General features: G+C 34.4%; 1 protein-coding gene across 9 annotated transcripts in view; it reads left to right on the forward strand.

The window, feature by feature from the left end:
* Mglur (metabotropic Glutamate Receptor) overlaps positions 1 to 23,123 on the forward strand; it is a 45,505-nt gene that overhangs the window by 19,868 nt on the left and 2,514 nt on the right. For 8 of the 9 annotated variants that reach the window (XM_072020253.1, XM_072020251.1, XM_072020252.1 and 5 more), the window contains 3 exons: positions 14,198 to 14,310; positions 16,175 to 16,831; positions 17,260 to 17,731. In XM_072020253.1, coding sequence (XP_071876354.1) covers positions 14,198 to 14,310; positions 16,175 to 16,831; positions 17,260 to 17,731 — 1,242 coding nt within the window. Of the gene's footprint in view, positions 1 to 14,197; positions 14,311 to 16,174; positions 16,832 to 17,259; positions 17,732 to 23,123 lie in introns of those variants that run through there. The other variant, XM_072020259.1, reaches the window with a different exon arrangement.

Consider the following 23,123-nt stretch of genomic DNA (forward strand, 5'->3'; position numbering starts at 1 on the left):
GGTGAGAGACGTTTCGATTCCAGACAAAGTACGGATCGTGTCAAATTTTTATCCTAAGAGCACACTGTGATAAAGACAGAGGAATGAAAAAAAAAAAAAAAAAAGAAATAGCGAAAACGAAAATAGAAAGGGAGTTGATAAGTTGTTCGGAGTCAACGAATATAAATGAATACATGGTCAAAGAATTAACGTTAACTGTGCATAGTGATACTGATAAATGTATTTACTGATGATTTATTATTTTAAAATTTAAATTTGTTTTACAATACATAAAACTTTATTTTATTTCACTATTATTATTTCTTCTGTTTTCTTTGCAAAATTCATCATTAGAAGCCAGAATACCGTATTATTATTTCAGTTATGATTAATTGCACTTTCGATTGAACGGACTGTCGCTCTAAAGTGAAAAACAGGGACGAAGATTACAACAGACGAATCTCATCGTGATTTCGTAATTTTTCGCTAGTGTGCGGCCGTGACGCTTGGGTGACAGGCGTACGAGGAAAGCGGCAGACAAGTACAGAGACAGAACAGAGAGGGTTTGATAATACGGAAATGAGGAGAAGAGAGAAAGAGACAGACTGGAAAAAAGGTGGAGGGAGGTAGTATCACAAGGGGATCGTGCTGTATCGATCCTAAATGTGCAGTCCAAGGCCATTGTTTTTTCCCCGTTTATCAAACCAATGCGTGACGAAGGTTTATGTTAAAGATGCATCGGTCTCAAAGAACAAAGTAGGTAATGCGGGAGCTCTCGCGTCTCGACATCCCTTTTTGCCATCTCCCTCGTGTTCAACCCCGTTTCTGCTATAGATTTATGTTCTCCAACCTTTTTTCTATCTTTTTTATTTTCCTGTTTTTTCTCTCGTACGATCGGTCGCGGTGATCGTTCGCGATGAAGTACACGTGCATCACGGTGAGTTCGAACGATATCTCGAGTCAAATCTGTTGGTGTTGCGGCCGGGGCCAACGTTATCGATTCGTTCGGTGGACGTGTGCACGTCGAGGGCGATTTCTACGAAATGACCAGGAAATAATGGCCCGGTTTCGGTGACTTTGCACGTTTTAGATCGATCCGGCGCGCGGCGAGCTCTCTCGCCACGGGCGACCGGATGAATCGGAGATTACAACCCGTACCACAAAATGGATCGGAAGAAATTGTATTTTCTCTTCTTTCTTTTTTTCTATTTTTTTTCCTTTTTTTTTTTTTGTGCATGTAAATGAATCTATTACACGTTTTAGAGACTCTCTAACGAGACCGTGAATGCTCGTTCATTTTTAGAGTCAACGATGGAATGCCATAGCGTGTCGATTTTACGATTCGATGCGTATCAGTCATGACTTTTTGTTGTACGTGCATGGCTGATTTTTAATTGCGTGGCAGTAATTGAGTCAGGAATATAGACTGGTTACCAAGGAGAAATATTATTCCAGTTGTTAGGTGGCAAAACTGTATGCGGTTGAGTTATGGGCCGAAGAAACAAACGTGTGGTACGTGGGGCACACGCCATAGTCTGACCTAATCTGATACTCGCTGATATTACAATTTGCCTCGTGCAGCTAATGAAGGAATGCATTAGGCGTTTCCGCGGCTGATTACCGTTTCCTACCTCTGCTCTACGTAATAAAATCGCGAATTGACTGCTTTAAGCGTTAAAAGCTACCACGATCTTTAATTTCCCTACAACTTGCAGAATTAGCAAAATCTTTATCATGCTTGATGTTTCGCGTTATTTCCCTTGAATCAACTCCTTGCTTTAACCCCTTGCCTGCATCGAGGAAAGAAAAACGCGCGAGCCGCTTACAATTAAAATAACCAGAGGAAGATCAGATAATCTCGATTTCGAAGGTTTCTCGTTAATCAAGAATGATTCTTCTCAAATTATAAGCTTTCCATAGCCTTCACGAACGAAAGTGCTTACGTGCGTACTATCTATAATCATCGTGAGTTAATATAATAAAAAAACAATATCAGGCAAAAAATGCCAATCAGTTCCAACATTAATTTACATCGAATAAAAAGGTTTTCCCGGTGTTAATAAAAAACGGGAGTCGTCGGAAAGTTTTCGTATTCCTCGCTGTTTATATCGTGTTAAAAGCGCAAAGGGAAATATATGTATAATTTTAGTTTCCATCGAGTTATCTGGTAGAGATGGAGGTTGGAGGCAAGCACAATCATATGTCAATTACGCGAAGCGGAAATGCGATAATTAAAAGTCGCATTGCCGTGATCGTGTCTGCCTGGATATATTAAAATTGAAACGAACATGCAATATGTAAATGAAATCGTCGCATTGGCCGCGTAAATCCGCTGTGCATATCTAACGAAACCCTTTTTCGTGAAACTAGATGTAGCGTATGGATCGCGATATGAGAAAAAAAAATAGGAAAATGTACCGGAAACTAGGATTTCTGATGAAACGTTTTGTAATGTACAGGCAACAGAGGAAAATCTCTCCTTCCTGAACGGGGCATTAAACCTGGTCTTAAAACCACTGAACAACGTTCAGAATAGAATAGAAGAAATAGCCACGTTCCGCGAAACGACTCGACGAATAGATAAAAATTTATAAACGTAACTGTAATCTCTAATCATCGAATTAGGACAAAATGTATTAGGACAAACGTACAAAAATTTCACTTCTTGAACATCCACTTCTTTACAAGTGTCTTTGTACCATAGATTTTCACAGAAAGCAGTTGATTTTGATTTAAAAGCGGTGATACATACGTGTCTTTTGACTCTATCTGTTTATATTTCCTCCCATTTAAATGATCTTTCAACGACTGAAAATGATGGTAGACTGATAGTATTAGATCTAAGGATAAGGAGATGAAAAAGAATTTTAAGTAATTTTAAGTTGCATTTACATCTATCTTAAATTCATATAACATAATTGGCCAAAATTTCACTTCTTGAACATCCACTTCTTTACAATTGTCTTTATCCATAGATTTTCACAGAAAGCAGTTGATTTTGATTTAAAAGCGGTGATACATACGTGTCTTTTGACTCTATCTGTTTATATTTCCTCCCGTTTAAATGATTTTTCAACGACTGAAAATGATGGTAGACTGATAGTATTAGATCTAAGGATAAGGAGATGAAAAAGAATTTTAAATAATTTTAAGTTGCATTTACATCTATCTTAAATTCATATAACATAATTGGCCAAAATTTCACTTCTTGAACATCTACTTCTTTACAATTGTCTTTATACCATAGATTTTCACAGAAAGCAGTTGATTTTGATTTAAAAGCGGTGATACATACGTGTCTTTTGACTCTATCTGTTTATATTTCCTCCCATTTAAATGATTTTTCAACGACTGAAAATGATGGTAGACTGATAGTATTAGATCTAAGGATAAGGAGATGAAAAAGAATTTTAAATAATTTTAAGTTGCATTTACATCTATCTTAAATTCATATAACATAATTGGCCAAAATTTCACTTCTTGAACATCCACTTCTTTACAAGTGTCTTTATACCATAGATTTTCACAGAAAGCAGTTGATTTTGATTTAAAAGCGGTGATACATACGTGTCTTTTGACTCTATCTGTTTATATTTCCTCCCATTTAAATGATTTTTCAACGACTGAAAATGATGGTAGACTGATGGTATTAGATCTAAGAATAAGGAGATGAAAAAGAATTTTAAGTAATTTTAAGTTGCATTTACATCTATCTTAAATTCATATAACATAATTGGCCAAAATTTCACTTCTTGAACATCCACTTCTTTACAATTGTCTTTATCCATAGATTTTCACAGAAAGCAGTTGATTTTGATTTAAAAGCGGCGATACATACGTGTCTTTTGACTCTATCTGTTTATATTTCCTCCCGTTTAAATGATTTTTCAACGACTGAAAATGATGGTAGACTGATAGTATTAGATCTAAGGATAAGGAGATGAAAAAGAATTTTAAGTAATTTTAAGTTGCATTTACATCTATTTTAAATTCATATAACATAATTGGCCAAAATTTCACTTCTTGAACATCCACTTCTTTACAAGTGTCTTTATACCATAGATTTTCACAGAAAGCAGTTGATTTTGATTTAAAAGCGGCGATACATACGTGTCTTTTGACTCTATCTGTTTATATTTCCTCCCATTTAAATGATTTTTCAACGACTGAAAATGATGGTAGACTGATAGTATTAGATCTAAGGATAAGGAGATGAAAAAGAATTTTAAATAATTTTAAGTTGCATTTACATCTATCTTAAATTCATATAACATAATTGGCCAAAATTTCACTTCTTGAACATCCACTTCTTTACAAGTGTCTTTATACCATAGATTTTCACAGAAAGCAGTTGATTTTGATTTAAAAGCGGTGATACATACGTGTCTTTTGACTCTATCTGTTTATATTTCCTCCCATTTAAATGATTTTTCAACGACTGAAAATGATGGTAGACTGATGGTATTAGATCTAAGAATAAGGAGATGAAAAAGAATTTTAAGTAATTTTAAGTTGCATTTACATCTATCTTAAATTCATATAACATAATTGGCCAAAATTTCACTTCTTGAACATCCACTTCTTTACAATTGTCTTTATCCATAGATTTTCACAGAAAGCAGTTGATTTTGATTTAAAAGCGGCGATACATACGTGTCTTTTGACTCTATCTGTTTATATTTCCTCCCGTTTAAATGATTTTTCAACGACTGAAAATGATGGTAGACTGATAGTATTAGATCTAAGGATAAGGAGATGAAAAAGAATTTTAAGTAATTTTAAGTTGCATTTACATCTATTTTAAATTCATATAACATAATTGGCCAAAATTTCACTTCTTGAACATCCACTTCTTTACAAGTGTCTTTATACCATAGATTTTCACAGAAAGCAGTTGATTTTGATTTAAAAGCGGCGATACATACGTGTCTTTTGACTCTATCTGTTTATATTTCCTCCCATTTAAATGATTTTTCAACGACTGAAAATGATGGTAGACTGATAGTATTAGATCTAAGGATAAGGAGATGAAAAAGAATTTTAAGTAATTTTAAGTTGCATTTACATCTATCTTAAATTCATATAACATAATTGGCCAAAATTTCACTTCTTGAACATCCACTTCTTTACAATTGTCTTTATCCATAGATTTTCACAGAAAGCAGTTGATTTTGATTTAAAAGCGGTGATACATACGTGTCTTTTGACTCTATCTGTTTATATTTCCTCCCGTTTAAATGATTTTTCAACGACTGAAAATGATGGTAGACTGATAGTATTAGATCTAAGGATAAGGAGATGAAAAAGAATTTTAAGTAATTTTAAGTTGCATTTACATCTATTTTAAATTCATATAACATAATTGGCCAAAATTTCACTTCTTGAACATCCACTTCTTTACAAGTGTCTTTATACCATAGATTTTCACAGAAAGCAGTTGATTTTGATTTAAAAGCGGCGATACATACGTGTCTTTTGACTCTATCTGTTTATATTTCCTCCCATTTAAATGATTTTTCAACGACTGAAAATGATGGTAGACTGATAGTATTAGATCTAAGGATAAGGAGATGAAAAAGAATTTTAAGTAATTTTAAGTTGCATTTACATCTATCTTAAATTCATATAACATAATTGGCCAAAATTTCACTTCTTGAACATCCACTTCTTTACAATTGTCTTTATCCATAGATTTTCACAGAAAGCAGTTGATTTTGATTTAAAAGCGGTGATACATACGTGTCTTTTGACTCTATCTGTTTATATTTCCTCCCGTTTAAATGATTTTTCAACGACTGAAAATGATGGTAGACTGATAGTATTAGATCTAAGGATAAGGAGATGAAAAAGAATTTTAAGTAATTTTAAGTTGCATTTACATCTATTTTAAATTCATATAACATAATTGGCCAAAATTTCACTTCTTGAACATCCACTTCTTTACAAGTGTCTTTATACCATAGATTTTCACAGAAAGCAGTTGATTTTGATTTAAAAGCGGCGATACATACGTGTCTTTTGACTCTATCTGTTTATATTTCCTCCCATTTAAATGATTTTTCAACGACTGAAAATGATGGTAGACTGATAGTATTAGATCTAAGGATAAGGAGATGAAAAAGAATTTTAAATAATTTTAAGTTGCATTTACATCTATCTTAAATTCATATAACATAATTGGCCAAAATTTCACTTCTTGAACATCCACTTCTTTACAAGTGTCTTTATACCATAGATTTTCACAGAAAGCAGTTGATTTTGATTTAAAAGCGGTGATACATACGTGTCTTTTGACTCTATCTGTTTATATTTCCTCCCATTTAAATGATTTTTCAACGACTGAAAATGATGGTAGACTGATGGTATTAGATCTAAGAATAAGGAGATGAAAAAGAATTTTAAGTAATTTTAAGTTGCATTTACATCTATCTTAAATTCATATAACATAATTGGCCAAAATTTCACTTCTTGAACATCCACTTCTTTACAATTGTCTTTATCCATAGATTTTCACAGAAAGCAGTTGATTTTGATTTAAAAGCGGCGATACATACGTGTCTTTTGACTCTATCTGTTTATATTTCCTCCCGTTTAAATGATTTTTCAACGACTGAAAATGATGGTAGACTGATAGTATTAGATCTAAGGATAAGGAGATGAAAAAGAATTTTAAGTAATTTTAAGTTGCATTTACATCTATTTTAAATTCATATAACATAATTGGCCAAAATTTCACTTCTTGAACATCCACTTCTTTACAAGTGTCTTTATACCATAGATTTTCACAGAAAGCAGTTGATTTTGATTTAAAAGCGGCGATACATACGTGTCTTTTGACTCTATCTGTTTATATTTCCTCCCATTTAAATGATTTTTCAACGACTGAAAATGATGGTAGACTGATAGTATTAGATCTAAGGATAAGGAGATGAAAAAGAATTTTAAATAATTTTAAGTTGCATTTACATCTATCTTAAATTCATATAACATAATTGGCCAAAATTTCACTTCTTGAACATCCACTTCTTTACAAGTGTCTTTATACCATAGATTTTCACAGAAAGCAGTTGATTTTGATTTAAAAGCGGTGATACATACGTGTCTTTTGACTCTATCTGTTTATATTTCCTCCCATTTAAATGATTTTTCAACGACTGAAAATGATGGTAGACTGATGGTATTAGATCTAAGAATAAGGAGATGAAAAAGAATTTTAAGTAATTTTAAGTTGCATTTACATCTATCTTAAATTCATATAACATAATTGGCCAAAATTTCACTTCTTGAACATCCACTTCTTTACAATTGTCTTTATCCATAGATTTTCACAGAAAGCAGTTGATTTTGATTTAAAAGCGGCGATACATACGTGTCTTTTGACTCTATCTGTTTATATTTCCTCCCGTTTAAATGATTTTTCAACGACTGAAAATGATGGTAGACTGATAGTATTAGATCTAAGGATAAGGAGATGAAAAAGAATTTTAAGTAATTTTAAGTTGCATTTACATCTATTTTAAATTCATATAACATAATTGGCCAAAATTTCACTTCTTGAACATCCACTTCTTTACAAGTGTCTTTATACCATAGATTTTCACAGAAAGCAGTTGATTTTGATTTAAAAGCGGCGATACATACGTGTCTTTTGACTCTATCTGTTTATATTTCCTCCCATTTAAATGATTTTTCAACGACTGAAAATGATGGTAGACTGATAGTATTAGATCTAAGGATAAGGAGATGAAAAAGAATTTTAAATAATTTTAAGTTGCATTTACATCTATCTTAAATTCATATAACATAATTGGCCAAAATTTCACTTCTTGAACATCCACTTCTTTACAAGTGTCTTTATACCATAGATTTTCACAGAAAGCAGTTGATTTTGATTTAAAAGCGGTGATACATACGTGTCTTTTGACTCTATCTGTTTATATTTCCTCCCATTTAAATGATTTTTCAACGACTGAAAATGATGGTAGACTGATGGTATTAGATCTAAGAATAAGGAGATGAAAAAGAATTTTAAGTAATTTTAAGTTGCATTTACATCTATCTTAAATTCATATAACATAATTGGCCAAAATTTCACTTCTTGAACATCCACTTCTTTACAATTGTCTTTATCCATAGATTTTCACAGAAAGCAGTTGATTTTGATTTAAAAGCGGCGATACATACGTGTCTTTTGACTCTATCTGTTTATATTTCCTCCCGTTTAAATGATTTTTCAACGACTGAAAATGATGGTAGACTGATAGTATTAGATCTAAGGATAAGGAGATGAAAAAGAATTTTAAGTAATTTTAAGTTGCATTTACATCTATTTTAAATTCATATAACATAATTGGCCAAAATTTCACTTCTTGAACATCCACTTCTTTACAAGTGTCTTTATACCATAGATTTTCACAGAAAGCAGTTGATTTTGATTTAAAAGCGGCGATACATACGTGTCTTTTGACTCTATCTGTTTATATTTCCTCCCATTTAAATGATTTTTCAACGACTGAAAATGATGGTAGACTGATAGTATTAGATCTAAGGATAAGGAGATGAAAAAGAATTTTAAGTAATTTTAAGTTGCATTTACATCTATCTTAAATTCATATAACATAATTGGCCAAAATTTCACTTCTTGAACATCCACTTCTTTACAATTGTCTTTATCCATAGATTTTCACAGAAAGCAGTTGATTTTGATTTAAAAGCGGTGATACATACGTGTCTTTTGACTCTATCTGTTTATATTTCCTCCCGTTTAAATGATTTTTCAACGACTGAAAATGATGGTAGACTGATAGTATTAGATCTAAGGATAAGGAGATGAAAAAGAATTTTAAGTAATTTTAAGTTGCATTTACATCTATTTTAAATTCATATAACATAATTGGCCAAAATTTCACTTCTTGAACATCCACTTCTTTACAAGTGTCTTTATACCATAGATTTTCACAGAAAGCAGTTGATTTTGATTTAAAAGCGGCGATACATACGTGTCTTTTGACTCTATCTGTTTATATTTCCTCCCATTTAAATGATTTTTCAACGACTGAAAATGATGGTAGACTGATAGTATTAGATCTAAGGATAAGGAGATGAAAAAGAATTTTAAGTAATTTTAAGTTGCATTTACATCTATCTTAAATTCATATAACATAATTGGCCAAAATTTCACTTCTTGAACATCCACTTCTTTACAATTGTCTTTATCCATAGATTTTCACAGAAAGCAGTTGATTTTGATTTAAAAGCGGTGATACATACGTGTCTTTTGACTCTATCTGTTTATATTTCCTCCCGTTTAAATGATTTTTCAACGACTGAAAATGATGGTAGACTGATAGTATTAGATCTAAGGATAAGGAGATGAAAAAGAATTTTAAGTAATTTTAAGTTGCATTTACATCTATTTTAAATTCATATAACATAATTGGCCAAAATTTCACTTCTTGAACATCCACTTCTTTACAAGTGTCTTTATACCATAGATTTTCACAGAAAGCAGTTGATTTTGATTTAAAAGCGGCGATACATACGTGTCTTTTGACTCTATCTGTTTATATTTCCTCCCATTTAAATGATTTTTCAACGACTGAAAATGATGGTAGACTGATAGTATTAGATCTAAGGATAAGGAGATGAAAAAGAATTTTAAGTAATTTTAAGTTGCATTTACATCTATCTTAAATTCATATAACATAATTGGCCAAAATTTCACTTCTTGAACATCCACTTCTTTACAATTGTCTTTATCCATAGATTTTCACAGAAAGCAGTTGATTTTGATTTAAAAGCGGTGATACATACGTGTCTTTTGACTCTATCTGTTTATATTTCCTCCCGTTTAAATGATTTTTCAACGACTGAAAATGATGGTAGACTGATAGTATTAGATCTAAGGATAAGGAGATGAAAAAGAATTTTAAGTAATTTTAAGTTGCATTTACATCTATTTTAAATTCATATAACATAATTGGCCAAAATTTCACTTCTTGAACATCCACTTCTTTACAAGTGTCTTTATACCATAGATTTTCACAGAAAGCAGTTGATTTTGATTTAAAAGCGGCGATACATACGTGTCTTTTGACTCTATCTGTTTATATTTCCTCCCATTTAAATGATTTTTCAACGACTGAAAATGATGGTAGACTGATAGTATTAGATCTAAGGATAAGGAGATGAAAAAGAATTTTAAATAATTTTAAGTTGCATTTACATCTATCTTAAATTCATATAACATAATTGGCCAAAATTTCACTTCTTGAACATCCACTTCTTTACAAGTGTCTTTATACCATAGATTTTCACAGAAAGCAGTTGATTTTGATTTAAAAGCGGTGATACATACGTGTCTTTTGACTCTATCTGTTTATATTTCCTCCCATTTAAATGATTTTTCAACGACTGAAAATGATGGTAGACTGATGGTATTAGATCTAAGAATAAGGAGATGAAAAAGAATTTTAAGTAATTTTAAGTTGCATTTACATCTATCTTAAATTCATATAACATAATTGGCCAAAATTTCACTTCTTGAACATCCACTTCTTTACAATTGTCTTTATCCATAGATTTTCACAGAAAGCAGTTGATTTTGATTTAAAAGCGGCGATACATACGTGTCTTTTGACTCTATCTGTTTATATTTCCTCCCGTTTAAATGATTTTTCAACGACTGAAAATGATGGTAGACTGATAGTATTAGATCTAAGGATAAGGAGATGAAAAAGAATTTTAAGTAATTTTAAGTTGCATTTACATCTATTTTAAATTCATATAACATAATTGGCCAAAATTTCACTTCTTGAACATCCACTTCTTTACAAGTGTCTTTATACCATAGATTTTCACAGAAAGCAGTTGATTTTGATTTAAAAGCGGCGATACATACGTGTCTTTTGACTCTATCTGTTTATATTTCCTCCCATTTAAATGATTTTTCAACGACTGAAAATGATGGTAGACTGATAGTATTAGATCTAAGGATAAGGAGATGAAAAAGAATTTTAAATAATTTTAAGTTGCATTTACATCTATCTTAAATTCATATAACATAATTGGCCAAAATTTCACTTCTTGAACATCCACTTCTTTACAAGTGTCTTTATACCATAGATTTTCACAGAAAGCAGTTGATTTTGATTTAAAAGCGGTGATACATACGTGTCTTTTGACTCTATCTGTTTATATTTCCTCCCATTTAAATGATTTTTCAACGACTGAAAATGATGGTAGACTGATGGTATTAGATCTAAGAATAAGGAGATGAAAAAGAATTTTAAGTAATTTTAAGTTGCATTTACATCTATCTTAAATTCATATAACATAATTGGCCAAAATTTCACTTCTTGAACATCCACTTCTTTACAATTGTCTTTATCCATAGATTTTCACAGAAAGCAGTTGATTTTGATTTAAAAGCGGCGATACATACGTGTCTTTTGACTCTATCTGTTTATATTTCCTCCCGTTTAAATGATTTTTCAACGACTGAAAATGATGGTAGACTGATAGTATTAGATCTAAGGATAAGGAGATGAAAAAGAATTTTAAGTAATTTTAAGTTGCATTTACATCTATTTTAAATTCATATAACATAATTGGCCAAAATTTCACTTCTTGAACATCCACTTCTTTACAAGTGTCTTTATACCATAGATTTTCACAGAAAGCAGTTGATTTTGATTTAAAAGCGGCGATACATACGTGTCTTTTGACTCTATCTGTTTATATTTCCTCCCATTTAAATGATTTTTCAACGACTGAAAATGATGGTAGACTGATAGTATTAGATCTAAGGATAAGGAGATGAAAAAGAATTTTAAATAATTTTAAGTTGCATTTACATCTATCTTAAATTCATATAACATAATTGGCCAAAATTTCACTTCTTGAACATCCACTTCTTTACAAGTGTCTTTATACCATAGATTTTCACAGAAAGCAGTTGATTTTGATTTAAAAGCGGTGATACATACGTGTCTTTTGACTCTATCTGTTTATATTTCCTCCCATTTAAATGATTTTTCAACGACTGAAAATGATGGTAGACTGATGGTATTAGATCTAAGAATAAGGAGATGAAAAAGAATTTTAAGTAATTTTAAGTTGCATTTACATCTATCTTAAATTCATATAACATAATTGGCCAAAATTTCACTTCTTGAACATCCACTTCTTTACAATTGTCTTTATCCATAGATTTTCACAGAAAGCAGTTGATTTTGATTTAAAAGCGGCGATACATACGTGTCTTTTGACTCTATCTGTTTATATTTCCTCCCGTTTAAATGATTTTTCAACGACTGAAAATGATGGTAGACTGATAGTATTAGATCTAAGGATAAGGAGATGAAAAAGAATTTTAAGTAATTTTAAGTTGCATTTACATCTATTTTAAATTCATATAACATAATTGGCCAAAATTTCACTTCTTGAACATCCACTTCTTTACAAGTGTCTTTATACCATAGATTTTCACAGAAAGCAGTTGATTTTGATTTAAAAGCGGCGATACATACGTGTCTTTTGACTCTATCTGTTTATATTTCCTCCCATTTAAATGATTTTTCAACGACTGAAAATGATGGTAGACTGATAGTATTAGATCTAAGGATAAGGAGATGAAAAAGAATTTTAAATAATTTTAAGTTGCATTTACATCTATCTTAAATTCATATAACATAATTGGCCAAAATTTCACTTCTTGAACATCCACTTCTTTACAAGTGTCTTTATACCATAGATTTTCACAGAAAGCAGTTGATTTTGATTTAAAAGCGGTGATACATACGTGTCTTTTGACTCTATCTGTTTATATTTCCTCCCATTTAAATGATTTTTCAACGACTGAAAATGATGGTAGACTGATGGTATTAGATCTAAGAATAAGGAGATGAAAAAGAATTTTAAGTAATTTTAAGTTGCATTTACATCTATCTTAAATTCATATAACATAATTGGCCAAAATTTCACTTCTTGAACATCCACTTCTTTACAATTGTCTTTATCCATAGATTTTCACAGAAAGCAGTTGATTTTGATTTAAAAGCGGCGATACATACGTGTCTTTTGACTCTATCTGTTTATATTTCCTCCCGTTTAAATGATTTTTCAACGACTGAAAATGATGGTAGACTGATAGTATTAGATCTAAGGATAAGGAGATGAAAAAGAATTTTAAGTAATTTTAAGTTGCATTTACATCTATTTTAAATTCATATAACATAATTGGCCAAAATTTCACTTCTTGAACATCCACTTCTTTACAAGTGTCTTTATACCATAGATTTTCACAGAAAGCAGTTGATTTTGATTTAAAAGCGGCGATACATACGTGTCTTTTGACTCTATCTGTTTATATTTCCTCCCATTTAAATGATTTTTCAACGACTGAAAATGATGGTAGACTGATAGTATTAGATCTAAGGATAAGGAGATGAAAAAGAATTTTAAGTAATTTTAAGTTGCATTTACATCTATCTTAAATTCATATAACATAATTGGCCAAAATTTCACTTCTTGAACATCCACTTCTTTACAATTGTCTTTATACCATAGATTTTCACAGAAAGCAGTTGATTTTGATTTAAAAGCGGTGATACATACGTGTCATTTGACTCTATCTATTTATATTTCCTCCCATTTAAATGATTTTTCAACGGCTGAAAATGATGGTAGACTGATAGTATTAGATCTAAGGATAAGGAGATGAAAAAGAATTTTAAGTAATTTTAAGTTGCATTTACATCTATCTTAAATTCATATAACATAATTGGCCAGAAGCAGACTTGGTTCTGTTCCATATCTAATTATTAAGATCTACGCTGACTTCTAGCCTCGGACAGAAGCCAATTGTTTTATAGATACAGAACAGTTCTTGGAAAATGATTTTATCGAGAGACATTAAACTTTACTCACACTTCGTAATTGTACTAAAAGGAGAAAGATTAAGAATTATGAATAATTCTAAATGCACGGCTAGGAACATTATAGGCTGCAGTAGAACGAGAATCGGTGTTTAGATGCATCTATACGCGCTTTCGAACTTTAAACGTCTAGATGCCGATTTACGGGAATACGAAATTGATTAAACTGCTGTTATCGCTTTGCCCCTACATTCTCTGTGTTTTACTGTACGAAATCGTATTTTTTCTCAGCTTCCGCGTTCTGGAAATACAAAAGGGAACTCACGAGTATGATGTTTCAGACACTGCTGGCAGCGAGGTAAAGTTCGACGAGCACGGGGACGGGTTGGCACGGTACGAAATCCTCAACTTTCGGAAATCGGCAACTAACGGGACTAATGGATATCACTATCGGGCAAGTAGAAGTACTTTTGACTTTTTTCCACCGATTAATTAGAACTTGTCGAAATACGGCCTTTCTGTTCTCTCTTCTCTCATTCCCCTCCTTCTACCCTCTTTAGCATCATTCTTCGTCATCATTCCCCAGAGCCGGAGGGCAAACTTCCTGCGAACTCCAGACTCATCGTCGGGTGAACCTCTTTCGGCAGTTTTACGCTCATTCGAACCTGCTACAATATCGAAATTGAAGTTCCTATTATTGGATTTGTCGAATTTCAACGACCGACAGAGATAATTATCCTTCCTGAAACTTCGGGGGAGTGTGAACTGTTATAAATTGAAATAATTTCCCGATCCTAGGGAATTAGCTTAGGTTACACAATTAAATTTTATCCTCTATTCCTTGTACACTTGGTCACTTTTAAGCTCTTCTAACCTGTTTCTTCGGAGTGTCTTTTAACTGCTTCACGAAATTGATTTTCTTCTTTGAGAAATTGGCTTTAAGGTACTTTTACTTGAACTTGTCCTTTCTCCATTCTCTCAAATTTTTTTAGAAACTTTTGTAAATTGCACTTTTAAATTACTTCGCCTTGCTGACAAGTAATGTTAAATAATCGACCTTTTTCATTTCTGAATCATTTTGTGCATTAAATTCTTTTTTAGGCTTTTATACTTTCTCTGTATAGCTTTTTGACCTTCTATAGTTAGAAACTAACAAAACCAGAGAGTCTTCCCTTCTTTTTCCTTTTATAATATTTCGAGTATTAATTCTTCTTATAACGGTGTAATAATTCTTCTCGGAACGGTGGCAGCATCCGTCTTGGATGATGTCCTGAAAAGTACCATTTTGTCTCGGTGATCGCCAAAGTCACTCGCGACTCTTCACACCTGTCCATATATTATTTAAAGATGATAAAATGGCTAATGGGACGACTGACGACACAGAGGCAAAGAGACTTATCTCTCACCATCGTTACTCTATGATCTTATTTGTAGATGTGAAAGCAATATCAACTACGTAGGAGAACGAAAAATCAGAACTCCAGTGCCTCGTCTGTTGTATCCAATTAACGATTGTTTCTCGATAAAAATCGTATATCAACGTAAAACCGGGTGCACCGGTCGTGTTTCCAGCGATAAAGTAGCGGCTGGACATAAATTGCAACGTGACCTTCGCTACGTCCGCCTTCCTACCGCTGGATGCAACTTACAGGATGAAATATAACCTTTGCTCGACGGAACAGGTAACTCTAAATTGTCAAAGAACGCGAGTTTTATTGCACCAACGTTCTGGCCATTTATTAAAGGAAAAAGTGAAAGAAAAAGGAAAAAGAAGAGGAAAAAACGAGACCATCCGTATATCCACGGATAACGGGTGGAGTACAATCTTTTCCCCAAAAATTCCCACGCGAATTCGTATTTCAATCCCCGTACGAACGTATATTTCATTATCAAAGTAGAGTATCTAAGTTGCGCAACGACGCGTTTTATCCGAAACATCCATCTCGAAAAATGAAAATAACAACACGCCTCCTATCTTTCGATCGATCGCAGGTCAAATAAAAGAATTTCCTCCCCAGAGAACAAACTTTCCAATTTTATAAATGTTTCTGTCAGAGCGCGCCTACGACAGACATCGAGTAGACAGAATTGAAATCGTGTATCGTTTCGAGCATTCGCTCGATTGTCCATCCGATAGAGTTCACCCGAAATTTCGACGTTGATTAACGCCTATGTTTCGAACGTGTTACCACTATCGCTTTTCACTACCAGTTTTCACGCGATCGACGGATCCTACGACATCCTAAATCGCATTCATCGTATCATTCGCGAGAAGATGGGTCGATCGATCGGTAACGATGGAAATATCTGTCGAGTAGGTGGTAGGAAAATGGTTCAACTCATTGGATATTCGCACGGAGGAACTGGTCTGGGCACGAGGCACCAAGGATTTACCAATCTCGGCATGCTCGCTACCCTGCGAGTCAGGTATGATAAAGAAGCAACAGGGTGACACTTGTTGCTGGGTGTGCGACCAGTGCGAGGAGTACGAGTACGTCTACGATGAGTACACCTGCGTGGACTGTGGCCCGGGCAAATGGCCACACGAAGACAAAAGAGGCTGCTACGAGTTGCCCATCAACCATATCAGATGGAACAGCGCGTTTGCGATCGCGCCAGCGGTGATTTCGTGTCTTGGAATCGTGGCCACCCTCGCAGTCGCGTGTCTATTGTTCCACCATAGAGACACACCCGTAGTTAGAGCATCAGGACGTGAGCTAACGATCATTTTGCTGGCTGGAGTGCTCGTTTGTTACCTGAACACGTTCCTGTTGCTAGCAACACCTACTACAGTTACCTGCATTCTTCAGAGGTTCGGTGTGGGGGTGAGTTTCAGTGCAGTTTATGGAGCACTGTTGACCAAGACGAATAGGATCGCCAGAATCTTCGATTCTGCATCGAGGTCGGCCGTTAGGCCAAGGTACATTAGTCCTGCGTCCCAAGTCTGCATCGCGGCCGCGCTGATCGCATTGCAGGTAAGAGAAAAAAAAAATGGAACAACTGTTTGTCGTCTATTGAATATAACTCTTTGATCAACACGTTCGTTATGGAATTTTTTCATTGCTTACTATACTGATAAATAATTTTTTCGTCTGTAAATCGCGCAGAATTGCGCTAACAACGGGATACATCGCAGAAAATATTCTTCGTAAAAATATAATTGAGTCTTAATATAATGAATCTCGGCGTAAGAGGCATCCTCGAAGTCATTTTAAAAGGATATTCTAGCTTAGAAAAACATCTTTTACATTTTTAACATTCGAATCAGTATTCAAGTTTAGAGTATAACTCTGATCCACATCCAGTGAAGATGTTAATATCTTTCACTGAAATCATAATAAATAAATAACGAAACGGTTCTGAAACTTCCAATCGTGTTGTATCTGTGCTTTCATGATATCAGGTGGTTTTGACCCTGGTATGGATGATCATCGAACCACCGGGAAGAAGATTCTCCTACCCAGACCGCAAGCAGGTGATCCTCAAGTGTAATATCCAGGACATGAGCTTCCTCTTCTCCCAGTTGTACAACGCGTTGCTAATCCTAATCTCAACAGTGTACGCGGTGAAGACACGGAAAATACCGGAGAACTTCAACGAGAGCAAGTTCATCGGTTTTACTATGTACACCACCTGTATCATCTGGCTGGCATTCGTGCCGATCTACTTTGGAACCGGAAACGCACACGAGACTCAAATTACCACACTCTGCGTGGCAATTAGTTTAAGCGCCACGGTGACATTAGTTTGCTTATACTCGCCAAAGGTGTACATCATCGTCTTTCAACCGGACAAAAACATCCGCAGGAAAGTCACTATGGGGGATAAGTCTAAGAAGCAAGGGAGTAGCGCGGGAACTTCTTCTATTACCAAATGTGAGTAAATATTTGTATCGAAGAACATAAAGAAAAGGCACCGGAGTCGGGTCAGACTTGCGCATATCTTATTTGAAATAACCGTGTAAATGATGAACGGTTATTACAGTTTATACTGTTCCAGACATATTTCATCGCGTAAACAGAAATGTTCACCTATGTGAAAAAAGTGATATTATGATTTGTATGTACATCGATTAACGATGAGAAATGTCTAAACTTCGCACTCTCGTTACTATTCGTAATAAACGAACCGTCTAGCAAAAATTGAAGCAAAAAATCATGCATATGCATAACGATTATTTCATTTTTTTTAATTTGTTAGTGATATGATGTTGAGTCGAAAATAACTCAGAGAGTGTAGTTGCGTAAATTTCTAATACAGATTAGAACCCTTTCCAAACATATAGAATTCTAATATTTATATAGAATTGCGCTGCTTTCGTATCGTCCTTTACACTGATCAGGAAGAAGCGAGAGTTTTGAAACGTACAGAAAATACAAGGCTATGCGTATCGAGTCTACATTGTCAGCAAATCAACCTTGATAGTATCCTTCCATCCGTCATCCTGACATCTCACGAAACCAGACATATCCTTTCAGCCAACGATCTAACAAAGCTCGATCCTATTGTGGAGAAAGATTAAGATTTACATTTGGAATCCAATAAAACCTTGGCACGCTGAACGGTCCCATAAGACGTAGACGTAACCGATCGATTACATCGCGCGAATATAGTATTCGCGGTGCTCCATTTTAAAAGAAGTCGGCTTTAGCCTCGGTTCGAATCTGCCTGCGATGATAAAGGTGGCTAATAATGCCCGAATCCGCTGACTCGATTCACTCGCAAATTACGAAGCCTCGAAACACGGTAGTGAACTCGGCTCACTGCCAACACCTTGTACCACCCACGGCTCCACTCTCTTGACCGTACGTCGCACATATTTTCTTTGTACTCGGCACTTTATCACGACACGGAGTCGATCAATTTGTTGGATCTTCAGACGTCTGCCATGGCACAACCTTTCTATCGAGGAAACGTTGTTTTGTCCCGGAGCATTATAATTATTCTAAGCCTGAAACAGCTACGACGACTAACCCTTTCATCAATGATTAAAATGACGAGGTGCTGCAATAATATCAGAAAATTTTGTCGTATATATATACAACGTACATACATATATTCCTTGTGTGGAGTAAGTAGATTGTTAATTAAATATCAATATTCTGAGTAATTACTCTTATACTCGTACATAAGTAAGTGTCGCGCCATTTAATTTTAATTTCCAAGATGTGCATAAAAATATTTTTGGCACAATGTACTGTATTTTTTAGAAATGAATTCAGACTTGACTTTGGCCTTGGTTGGATAAGGAATTCGTAGTTCACGGTTAGGCTTCCTAAAACAAATCTCGATATTTTCTACCGTGATCGAATCTTGTTGGATAATGCAAGGCGACCGACGAACACGACAAATGTGTAACTCGATCTTTTATCGGATCTTACTAAGGAGAATAAGGTCTGACATCGTTGAGGAACCGCTAGGGATTCTCGAGGTGTAAATTTCGTTTCAACGACTCTCGATCGAAGGCAAGATCGACGCGTAATTCCAATTTTCTGCATTATGTTTCATCCGCCATCGTCGAGGTGCTCGAGTTCCTCTGGTAGAAGAAGATGTGAAACTGGTGTGCAGAAAGAATCGCAAACAATCGGTGCTTGATGCTAATTTCCTTCCTCGCGTCAGCATCGCTTTTACATATTTGAATATCAGCTTGGGAAATTTTACGGCCGATTTGATTCGCCCGAAGGGGAAGACAAAATAGGCAGAAAGAAGTCAGAAATCTGAAGGAACACTCGCGCAAATATTTAACATGAAATTACGTACATCATCTTGCCTAAGTGACCATAATATTTTCCGGCTATGATACTTAACGTGAATCCGATTGCCAGTGGTAGATCGACTCTCGTTCAATTTCCGTATGGAAATCGATTCTCCCATTACCACTGTCTATTGTAATTACGGACTAGTTACACAGCCGGGCGGCACGGTACGGCGTGTAATCACTGGGGATTATGGCCGGGGAAACGATAATGGCCGGAATTGTTCATGCTACGCTAAATTATTAAGTTAATTCTTGGATCTAGCGCAGTCACTTACATTTATCTTTGCCTCTCAGAATATTTTCAAACTTCGCACCTAAGGTAGCAAGAGATAAAACAAGGTTGAAAGGGAGAGAATTTTAGCCGTTCAGTACCTCTTTCATTAGTTAGAGGGTCTCGCCGGTAGTACGGAGATGTGAAAGTTTCATGGAATTCAGCTGAGGTAATCATCCATCGAGTCCAGTGATCTTCGGGAAAGTTTAATTAGAATCCTGCTTAGCAGTGTAACTACCAAACCAATCAAAATGGTAATGATGGGTTTCGAATTGCTAAAATTTACAATTACTAAAAACTTGTATGTACAATTGGAGAATATTTATTTTTAAAAAGATGTTTTCAAACCTTCCTTGCAATTAGTCTCTTACATAACGGCCTGCGGTTGCGTCTGTCTAAGCTTAATCTTCGCTATCAGTCTCCCAGTGAATCGTGCGATCGGGAAAAGTCATTTCGTCGTGACATAGTACACATAGTAGTTCTGTGGTTGCAATTTACATAGAATTTCGTGAGAATCGTTAGGTGGTGATTTGTAACTGGCATTGATTGCTCCAGCCCTTTTGTTCTCCCTATATTTTACCGAATATCACGGGATAACAAAATTTCAAAGAATTTAAGCGTGAGGGTTTCGCAGTCCGCGTTGAAAATTCATCGAGCCAGGTGATCGATTCCATTCGCGATGATGTGTCTTTTCGTTAGATCGTATTTAATAATTTCATAAGCGTACGCATGCATTTCCATATAAGTGTTAGGACACCAGCTAATCTCTTAGAGAATGCGATAATTGATCTAAATTATTAAGAAAATGATTAATTGGTTAGAATTTTGTATTTGTATAAATGAATTAACTTAATCCTTAAACTGTGAGTGTTCCATGCTCGGGCTATACATGTATATACATATATTTCGACCAGGTTGTATTTCTCGCAAGATAGTAGGTAAAAAATATTTTCCCCCGCCTAAAAGGAAGGTAGGGAAACTTATGTTTACAAGGGCAGATATCTGCGTCAGTTTATCATCAAACAGCGATGAAGTGGAACTTACAGAGGATACAGAATATCCACGTATACATTTTGTGTAGGTAAATCACAGGCTTCTGTCCTGTTTTAGCTGCGGACAATAGTTTTGTTGATAAATTTATATTGCGATTAAATTTACGTACAAATTATTACAATTATTATTTATGTTTTTGCATCAGTTTTTATAATAAAGTGTTTCTATTTGAAGACTAAATATTTTTCATTTAACCCAGATACCTTTAAAAATTAGGGGTATTCATTCAAATTAGGGGTAAAGTTAACTATTTAATTTTAATCAATAAGCGTAACATATCATTTGTTTATGATCCTTAAACTGTAACTTTCCGGTCTTTTTTACTTTATAAATTTTTGTACTTCATTGTATCTCGCATGTTTTACTTTGTATTCTTTACGATATGACTTATTTAAATAAATTATTTGACGAATGTTTTATAATAGCCTTAATTTAGAACGTTTCAGGATGTCATATCAATATTTTTGAACTCTTTTAACAAGTATTAGCTACTGAAAGATCCATCGAAAAGATCTACGTCTACAATTTGAGGATATCGTAAAAACGTTTAGAGTCTAAGGGTTAAATTATGATACCTTTAAACTATACATGCGATATACGAAAATTTCTACATCGCCTCAAGTTCTAAATCCCATTATAATTCTTAAAGGTTCTAATTTAAAGATTTATCAGATTTACTTTCCTTCTTTGCAAGTGCCCTAATATGATAACATTATAGAAAGGAATATCCATGGTGCTAGCACTATATGGATTAGCACGTCGAATGCGTTAATTTAGAAATATTCCCGCGATTTTATTGGACATTCTGACGTTACTAAAGCGAGATTCCTGATTTTGTAGCCAAAGAAGATAAAAAGCTAGTCCTTGATAATCGCTAGCTGGTTCTCATACAACCTAAAATCAAGGCTGTTTCTTGCCGGATCGATCAGTCGGAATGTATTATTAACTGCGTATTAATTATCCGTTCGTTACCGGAGGAGCCGAAACACGCAGTTAATATTGCATAAAGAGAAATACGCTATTACTGCAATCGAACCTCTTAGCGCTAATTACGATCGACATTTTTCGCTCTCCAAGCAGAGCTGAACTCGTCCTTGTTCGCACCATCGACTAGTATCAACGCCAGGGAATAACAACGTTTCTCTCTTCTCTCTTTTTTTATCTCTCTCTCTCTCTCTCTCTCTTGTTTTTTTTTTGCTTCTGCCTTTTAACTCTTTTCCGTCACAATCTTTCTTAACCTTTTTTTAACCACGAACAATCGATACGTCACGCTACTCTTGTTTCACGTGTCTGAACCGATACGACCGTAATTTTAGACATTTTTCCTCTTTGTCCTGGACCATTTTAGCACCTGCTTCGACAATCTTTAATAGCTTTTCCATCTTTTCTCGCTTTTTTCTCTCGATCTTTTTACCCTTTTCCCGTGGAAGGTTTTTACTCAATAGATAAATCGCTTGTTTTTTCTCTTTCTATTTTTCTTTTTTTAATATCAAACAGGAGGCTGAGTGAAAATATGGAAAAATACAAGAGCATTTTTTTTAAAAACAAGATAGACACAAGACATGATACGTAACATCCGTATTTGGGCCTTAAATATACCTTAGCCTAAATCATTTTTCTCGTATTAACTCATCAAGATACACGCAGAGATATAACGCGCGTTCAACAAATCAAAATTTTTGTTAGTATTTCCGATATCCACTGTGTGATCCTTATAGAGCGTTCCTTCCCAAACGCTACACTAATAGTACATTTCATTGAATTTGGTAATTCTCGTGTTAATGAGTTAAAAAGAAGATACCTATAATGTATCGTTTGTACCAGTTTTCCTTTGAATTCCACAATTTTAATTATTCGCAAAAATGTTGTTTCTTTGAAGCAACATAGACATAAATTAGTCACGAGAAAAAGTAAAGAAGGTTTCCAGATAGTCCCTGCCCAAATATCAATTCCAATTAAAGCAGTCTAAGTCGAATGATCGTAGGAGGTTTGGTGGCGGGCACAATGGCCTGCACTGACGTTTGTTCTTTCCAACTCCGAGTTAAGTTTCAAACTAATAGTGGAAATTTTCATTTCCGAGCGCTGTTCCAGAAAGTTTAAACTGCTTTCCTGAAAGTTAGCCCACACGACCCAGACTTTCATTGCGCCTATTGCAAAATATCTGAACTTTCCCTAATGATACAAC

The sequence above is a fragment of the Bombus fervidus genome, chromosome 17 (assembly GCF_041682495.2).
Source record: "Bombus fervidus isolate BK054 chromosome 17, iyBomFerv1, whole genome shotgun sequence".
Lineage (NCBI taxonomy): Eukaryota > Metazoa > Arthropoda > Insecta > Hymenoptera > Apidae > Bombus > Bombus fervidus.